Raw genomic sequence first — 8,782 nt, 5'->3', positions numbered from 1 at the left:
TTGTCCCCCCCCCCCAGTGTTCCCAGCATTCCTTTCCCCCCGTATATGAAGACCTGCAGCTCTGTCATATTACATTCTGTCATTAGTAATACAAAATGTGCACCATTCCAGACAGTGATGTGTAAATGCTTATAACCATTATTTATAGTAAGTTGTGCGTGTGGTTTTATCTTGATGGATTGTTCTGCTGCAAACTTAACGTCATTTCTGGTGTTTTTGCAGTGTGATAACTGCCGGACAGAACCTATCCAGGGTATCCGGTGGCATTGCCAGGACTGTCCTGCTCAAATGTCTGTGGACTTTTGTGACTCGTGCTCAGACTGGTGAGTGTGCCGGAAGCCAAGTATGCTTAACATAAACCTGTCACTAGGACATAAAGTTCATTCATTGGTAATAGCAGGCAGCTGATACATACTGAAATATCATCTTCTCAGGTAAATATTCTACTCCAGCTCTGGGGTTTGTATACGGTGGTTATAGCAGGTTTGGGGGCAGAATTCTGACAAGGCTGATTCCCAGTTCGTTTTAAATGGGTTATGCTGGGCTGAGTAAACAAGTTCCACCCTCAGGTTATGACTGATGTGAGAATAATTTCTAGGCGTCTATAGGGCATATATAAGAGCTCTGAGGGAACTTGAAATGCCTTCTCTACACTGCATTATACATCATACATCAGTGTGCTGAAGGACAGGAACCGCTCTGAGTGTAATCTGGTCCAGTGAAAGCTTAGTGCTTTGGTCTGTGTAGCTTCACTCTGTGGATCGTAGTATCTCTTCCAGCAGTTGTGTTACACAAGCATGGCTGCGGGTGCAGAGATGTACAGACACCAATCTAGAAACACATCACCTTCAATGTCAGAGAAATGTAAGAAAACATTTTTTTTTACCCGTGCTTGGTCATTTGCTTTTGAAGCCAAAGCATTTTGACAAAACATGACAGCCAGGCAGCTATCTTTTGCAGGGGTCAGAAGTGTGGTGCAGTCAATTTATTTCTCTGACAAGTGTCCTTTTAGTTTTGGATAGAGTGGAGAGGAATTAGGACATCTCTCAGGTCCTTATTGCCATCAGTGTCCCTGTTAGGGAGATTCATCCTCTCTATTTGTTCTGATGACCATTGAAAAAATTCCCAAATTTTGGGTTGTCACCAGAACAAGAATAGATGGGAAATCTTCCAATGGGGAACACTAGTTCTGGTGACTCCGCTAACCCCAAGGGATGTCCCTCTCGCTTTCTTCTGTGGTTATCGGACAGGACGTGAAGTGAAACGTCCCCACTGGGACACCATAGCTTAGCTCACTTTGCCAGACCGTTATGAGCTAAGCTCAGAAGCAATGGATTCTGGGATGCTTGAGAGGTTCTTCCCTGGCTTTGTCTAGACAGTTTAAACCAGAGGAGGCAGACAGGACATTTGATAAGTTCTCTGTGTTCAAAAAGAGATGGAGCAAAACCAAAAGCTTGCTTTTTTCAGGAGCTTGGTGTGCTTGTCCTTAAGGACCAAGACACTGATGCTTGTCTTTCAGTCAAGGACCAAAGCCTATTGTATAACATTTTGTAAAGGACAAAAAGGGCTTTAATTTGATGTGACATATGTCTAAAAAAAAAAAAGTTCTCATATAGAGGGAATGGTCCTTAAGGACCCATGGTGGAATGGGTCCTTATGGCACGGACAACCATGACGGAATAATCCCATAAAATCCTCCCGTCTTTATGAGGTTAAAGTTGTTTTTTGTTTTTTTTTAAAACTTCCAGCACACATACACTTTTTCTAGTTGCCTTCTGGCCCCTGGTCTTTCCTATTCCCCTCCAGTGGTGGTGGACGGCCTTCAGCACGGCAGAGAATAGCTCTGACATTATATCAGCTCCGTTCTTCCATGCACTGTACTGTGAGCCCAGACCAATGTAATGGCACTCCCCAGTTACTGTGTCCATTATGGTCTGTATTCACAGGAAGTGATGCCATGCACTTGTGCCCAGACTTTAGACAGCACACCATTTGCATATTCCTAACAAGCAGTAAAAGCTTTCATTGTGAAGTTATTCATTCTCTGAGACCCTTAAAGATCGCAGCAAACATTCTGAAGTCTATTTCCATTGGTTTCTTACAACTTGGAAACACCTGCTGCGTGTTTCTATCAGAGGGCTGGCAGGCTGCTCTCATAGGAAAGCACAGTGTCCCTGCGTCATTTCTCCCCAATGCCTATAGATACAGAGATGAATGAGGGCTTGCTTACAGTGTGCTTTGCTTCTTGCCCCTTAATGTGCATGATCTGGGCACAGGCTCCCTTGAAAGAAACCACAGGGACATGACCGGTGCGTTGAATAGTGATTTCCAACTTTTTTTTTTTTTGAACAGGAGGGGATATGATTTAAAAAAAATAAAAAGGTGAAGATGGGCTTGAAGTGAATTTCTGCCATCAGATATTTTAATTAAAATACAAATACATGCAGCTAAATTGTTGATTAGCCGTACATGGTTACAAACAACTCCTCCTAACATCATTGACCTGATTTCATTAGTTAACACCCAATATTCCTATGAAAAGATGTTTGCCATGAAAAATAACTCCTCTCAGCTTGGAGAAAATGGATTGTACATTCATACTGCATTGTTTGATCTCTAATATTGCCTGACGCATAACTGGTCCATACCTTGTCTTCCCTCCTTCCTCCCCTCCTCTCTTTCCACTTGTTTTTTCATCCTCCCCTTCCTCCTAACCTCCCTATAAATGTAAATTATATTGTGATATTCTCCATTGCAAAGCATACTGTATCCTGAATGTTAATTCTGACCGGTTGACGTTTTCCACACCTTTAAGTTGTTTGTTATATGCATTTTGTTATGTATGCTTCACTTGACTTCAATAAAGAAAGTAAAATACAAATACATGTTTTCATTTTATTCTTGCAGTTTGTACGAAACAGAAACCCACAAAGAGGATCACCACCTGGAGCCGGTGTACAAGGCAGAGACATTCCTAGATCGCGATTACTGCATGCCACACGGCACCAGTTACAATTACCTGGACCCGAACTATTTCCCAGCAAACAGATGACGTGACCCAGCCACGCAGCCGGCTGTGTAATCGTTTGCAGACACCAGGGGGCAGTAGAGCGGACCATGCAGTTGTCAGCAGACTTCCGGCTTCCTTCCGAGACTCTGCTCGCAGACAGCTCCCTCAGACTCCACTTCGCACCTACAGCAGTCCAACATTCCACTGGCGTCCGGGACAGACCTCCCTGGGGGGGCACGTCCGCTACAGGCCGCCAGTCAGTACCGGGGACTTCCGATTTATTTACAACCAACTCATGGCGCACGTTACAGCAACTCCTCATCTTTCCAAAGGCTTCCGACGAAAACAATAATCGGTCAAAACAAATGTGAACTATTTATATTAAAACTGGTTTACTAGCTTGCAGTTTTGTGAAATGTTATTTTTCTCCTTTTTTGCACAGAAACTGACGTTTTCAGAAGGTTTTAACCAATCACAGTGTTTGTTTAGAAGACGCTACTGTTTAAAAGACAATGGGGGGCAAAAAAAAAAGAGATGGCTTACCCACCTATGGATTAAACTCTGCTAGACTTTGAGCTGCTTTTAAAGACAAACAACTACAATCAAGCACTACAGATTCAGGTTTCTGTGGGGGCTTCTCCAACCAGCTCGCGGGGTGTGAGCGCGTGTGAATGTCGAGATTTTGAGATCTATTTTTTAAATGTAATGTTCTGATGATCATGTGACGTGTACACAAAATGGTGATACAGTGCCACTCGTAGTAACCGTGTCAAGTCTAACACTTCAAACTTTACTTAGGTCCTTCCTTCAGGAAAAGAAACAAAGAAAAACAAAACATTTAAAGGGTTAGTCCCTGCAGGACTGGTATTTTTAGTTTTGGGAGGATGCTGGTGGGTAAGACTCATCTGCTGGCTTGCCTGCTGTATGTCTCTGGCCTGCTTCCCTCGTTTTTATAATTTCATATCTGCTGGTGCATTCCTATAGAATCCAGCAAGGAGAGGGAGGCGTCGTCATGTCTGCTGTTGGTGGGCGGAGCTGGGAACCCCAGGGAAGGTGTTTTGAGGGTGGAGCTGTGAACTCGCATAAAGGTGACAACTCACAGGTTGATTGGAGAGGTGTTTAAGGTGTTCTCTTCTGCCAGTTAATTGTGAATACACTGTCACTGACTTTCTAGACTGCTGGCTGATGGACTCTTGACCAACTAAGATGGGAATGTGGTCATACGATAATTACATCAGTGTATGGATGTGGCTTCCATGCCAGACTATGCCACATGAGATGTTTAGTTTCCTCAAGTGCTGATCCCCCTTATCTTTTGGTTTGGATAGCTAGAATTGTAGTCCGACAGTTCATAGCGGAGTATATCAAATCAAATGGATCAGGAAAGTTGAATTGTCCTGTAATTTCCTTCATGGTCAGCCACATGGTCTCTGCCTAAAGGGAAGGACCGCTGTTCAGGCAGAGTTGGCCTGAACAGAGATGGCACTGATTGGCCATCTCTGCCCAAAGTTCTGTCTTACAACACCTTTTGGCATAGGTCCCATGATCAATGCCTAGGCCAGGGGTAGGCAATGTTTGGCACCCTAGCTAGATGAAACTACAAATTGCTTCATCCCCCTTGCCTCTGGGAGACATTCCTGTATCAGAGTCTTGCAATGCCTCTTGGGTCTTGTAGTTCCACAACAGCTGGAGTACCCCGGGCCTAGGCAGATGTCACCTGACTGGTAGCAGACGGCCAAGATTACAGAACAAACGTAAGCTGTTCTGAACATTATTAATCTGGCAGAATATGGTGATGTGAATCCTTTTATATCACCGTGCATGTCCACTGCAAGCTGACTGCACTCGTCTTACTTTTGCAATTTTTTTTGTTAATGGTTATCTCAGTGCGTGTTTTAACATTTTCATTGGTATGAGAGAGTAGTTGCCAAATAGTTCATTGGATGGGCCGGACAAGTTCTCGTTTTTCTCCAATTGGCCAATGGGGTGAACCTGACAAGTTCTCCTTTTGACCAATGGGGTGAACCTGACAAGTTCTCGTTTTCTCCGATTGGCCAATGGGGTGAACCGGACAAGTTTTCATTTTCTCCAATGGGGAGAACCTGAAATTCTAGTTTTCTAGAGTTGGACAGCACGTATGTATCACATTTGCAATGCCAATTTTCAGTTGTAATAGACGTGTATTTTTCCTTGATGGAATCGAGGGGTGGTTATTATTTGTTTGGGATCCCTTCATATAAAGATGTGACGGACCCGTGTATGGCAGTATCCTAAATGACAAGCAACTGAAAATTACGACTGAACCATCATGTGTCCCTTTAATGTTCGAGTTCTCCAAAGCTTAGACCAGTAGATGAATCGCCTCTCCGGCATCTGGTCAATCCAAATATTTGGTTTTGCCGGACTGACCCTTTAATGACGCGGCCTTCTGCTTCAAATGTTTTGGGAGGGAAGATTGATAAAAACCCACCAAAAAGACAAAAAAAAACAAACCAACTGCCTATTGTACATTCTATCTGTATTGTAATTTCTCTCTTTTTGTAGTCGCACAGAATCCATAAAAATGTATTTTTATTAATATTTAAGCAAGTGGTTACATAGATCTACACGGTGAGCTAGATATGGTCACGTGATCTTTTGTATATGGCATCCTTCTATAGCTGGACCCTCCGCCAGAGAGAGCAGGGCCGAGGGGCCAGGATGAACTCTCCGGCAGGGAAAGGATAGACATATTGTAATTTTTTTATTTTTTTTCTCCCCTCCCGTTCCCTTCTACATGTTAACAGTATGTTCTTAAATGAATTGTCAGGAGGACTTCAATAAAATGTGTGGGTACTATTTGTTTGTACTTAATGTTGTCATTTTTGGCCTCTTTTGACTTCTTTCATCCAGGTACAAAAAAATGAATCTGCCGCCAGCCAATGATCGAGGCAGCCGACCGATGTAATAAATACTCAACCAAAACAGGTCTTATATTTTTATTGAATGTGTATTGTCAGCAAAACCACCGTGACATCATAATGCATTTGTTCTATTTTACAATTGTTCTTGTGATCTGTTACAGCCTCCGTAAAGAAGATCCTCCAAGCAACACCCCCCCCCCCCCCCAAAAAAAACACTTCATATATGTATATCATCAAGTTATCAAAGCAGTTAAACTGGGCCGTGCCTATTTGTCTGCGAACCTTCCGATTTAATTCCTATCATGCCTTGCACCCATCGGCTGACATTTCAGAGCACACTGACAGTGGTAGATCTTAAAGAAAGAGGAAACTAAGAAGCAGCACTGACTGACACAAATTCCAAGCCGCAGCACTGACTCTCTCCTTTCATGTACTGGAGGTGGCTGGTGGTAAGGTCAGAGTCCAGGCAGGTTTGGAGGGTTGATGTTGCTACTTACAGGTATAAAATAAATGTGTTTTCAGGGTAAAGCCTCCATATTGTGCTTGGAGGAACTGGGAAGGCAAAGGGAGGGGAAAGCTGCAGCTGTGTTTTAAAGGTTTTTACTTGTTTGAATGGAGTTCCTCTTTAGAGAGAACCTGTTGCAAGAAAATATGATATGAATTGCCATTACTGAAAGGCTTTACATGCCATCAGCTTGTCAAACTCAGGGCTCATGCAGACTGGCTGTATTTGCTTCCTGGCAATGACGGACACTAGACATCGCAGAACCACCTGCATCCTAGCGCCCAAGGATGCTAGGTGTCAAGAAGCCGCCTGCATCCTAGCAACAAAGGACGCTGGACGCCAAGGAGCTGCCTGCATCCTAGCAACAAAGGACGTTAGGTGTCAAGGACCTGCCTGCATCCTAGGAGCAACAGATGCCAGGTGGCAAGCAACCACCTGCATCCAAGGACACGAGGTGTCAAGATGCTACCTGATTCCTAGCAACAAAGGATGCTGGGCGCCAAGGAACCACCTGCACTTTGGCAACAAAGGACGCTAGGCGGCTTGAGACTCATTTTGTTGCTAGGATGACGGTGGCTCCAGCAGAGTGCAATTGCACTGTACAGATGTATATGTTAGCACAAACGGATACAAGTAAAATATGGCCCATGGTCCAATATGGACGACCTCAGACTTGTTTTATTTAGATTTGAATGCAGCAAATGTTTACTGATCTCTAAGCACCTTTTGCATGGGCCCATCGAAAACAATACACCTGCATTCAGATCTGTACATAATAATGCTGTACTATACGCAGCATGGTTCTGGCCGCGTGCATGAGCCCTTAGGCCCCATCTCACCCAGGACTCCCAAACCAGGGATGGTGCGGCTTGCAAATACCTATTTTGCTTTACATTGGTCCTGTTGCATCCTTCTAGGCAGCACATTATGTTGCTCTGGTTCCTGCCTTGTATTATGGGATGCAGGGGGCGTGTCTGACCTATGACCCAGACTGAAATGAGTATTTGCATACGACATGCTTCACAAGCAATGGGAGTTTGTGTGCTGTTGCCTACCTATACCACATATTCTTTCAACAGGTTCATGTTAATGGAAACCAGTACTGAAAGATGTTTGGGGTAATGCCATTGCTGACCCTTTATAAAATGCTATTTGCCTGGTTGCTTCTGACTTCAATACTTTGAGTCAATGATCCAACACAATCATGCAGCAAGTGAATTCAAAGCTTCTTATTTGCATATCTGTTTCAGGTCTGTCACTCAAAGTACCAAAGCTGAAATGCAGGATGGAAACAACAACCAGGTAACCAACATTTTCATCAACGGCACCTCCATTTCTCAGGTTTCCAGCTGCATAGGAATCACAAGTCACAGCAGGACAGGAAAGGAACGTATAATTTGGTGAGTCACTAGATGTGTTCCTGTGTGCTGTGCAGGTTGGAAGCCGTGCTGGCATAGCTGTCCTACCATTGTCCCTTCCTGCTGACTTCACACATCATGTCTGACACGTCTTGGCTCGATCATGCAATTTGTACGCTGTGGTGTTTTATAGCAGAAGGTTGACAATACTCGCACTGCAATACCAAAGACCAAGAAAAGGGGATAGCAATGTAGAAACGCTTTATAAAAGGGTATCGTATCCGAGTAGGTTGCCATGGCTTGTGGACCATTAATGGCTCTTTGCAGGTTTTTGTCCCCTGAATCTGCTTTATTATCATTTCTAGAAGACCATGGACACAGATATGTGATGTATTTTCTCCACATAAAGGGTGTTTATTAGGTAGGAACTCAATTTAAACTGGTCTTGTACATCCCCCAGCATTTTTGCAGCAAACATACACTTGGGCTTCATTCACACCATTATGAATTAAAATTGCATGTATTTTACATTAGGAGCTTTTTTTATATCGTGTAACAGGTTTGCTTTATCCCCACCCCATCTGTTGATATCCAGTGCTGTATATCTCCCTTTTGGTAAAACAACCCGAAAGAAGTCTATGAGGGCTGCAATGGACAGGTGCAGCCAGCAGAGGGAGCATTGCAGCACTAGATGCAAACGAAAACTGAACTGTAGCCATCAGATCTCGGTAAGTATGGATCTGCAGAGGGTGTCCTCATTTAGGTCAGGGGTGGGGGGACAGAAAGGATAAGTGCACTTTGTTGACAGGTTGCCTTGCACTGTGTCATTCACTTTAAAGTGACATTCCAGTCACATCACATCACCCACCCACCCACTTTAGGACTTCCCTAAATGATACCTCTTGATCCGATCATCTTCTTTCCAGTAGTTTTCAGAAGTCCCTCCAGCGCTGGTGCCGGTCTCTGATCCAGTGCTGACTGCTGTGTCTTCCTGTCCCACGGAGTC

The 8,782-nt window shown here is 43.9% G+C and overlaps 1 protein-coding gene across 2 annotated transcripts in view; it reads left to right on the top strand.

The window, feature by feature from the left end:
• ZZZ3 (zinc finger ZZ-type containing 3) overlaps positions 1 to 3,518 on the top strand; it is a 34,247-nt gene extending 30,729 nt beyond the window's left edge. For both annotated transcript variants that reach the window (XM_018559880.1, XM_018559881.1), the window contains exons 11-12: positions 223 to 323; positions 2,908 to 3,518. In XM_018559880.1, coding sequence (XP_018415382.1) covers positions 223 to 323; positions 2,908 to 3,052 — 246 coding nt within the window. In that variant the 3' untranslated portion in view covers positions 3,053 to 3,518. The remainder of the gene's footprint in view (positions 1 to 222; positions 324 to 2,907) is intronic.
• The last annotated feature ends 5,264 nt before the right edge of the window (positions 3,519 to 8,782 follow it).

Source organism: Nanorana parkeri, unplaced genomic scaffold (assembly GCF_000935625.1).
Source record: "Nanorana parkeri isolate BGI_ZX_2015 unplaced genomic scaffold, ASM93562v1 scaffold418, whole genome shotgun sequence".
Taxonomy (NCBI): domain Eukaryota; kingdom Metazoa; phylum Chordata; class Amphibia; order Anura; family Dicroglossidae; genus Nanorana; species Nanorana parkeri.
Note: the sequence above shows the minus strand (reverse complement) of the source record. Positions and strands in the feature narration are given on the sequence as shown.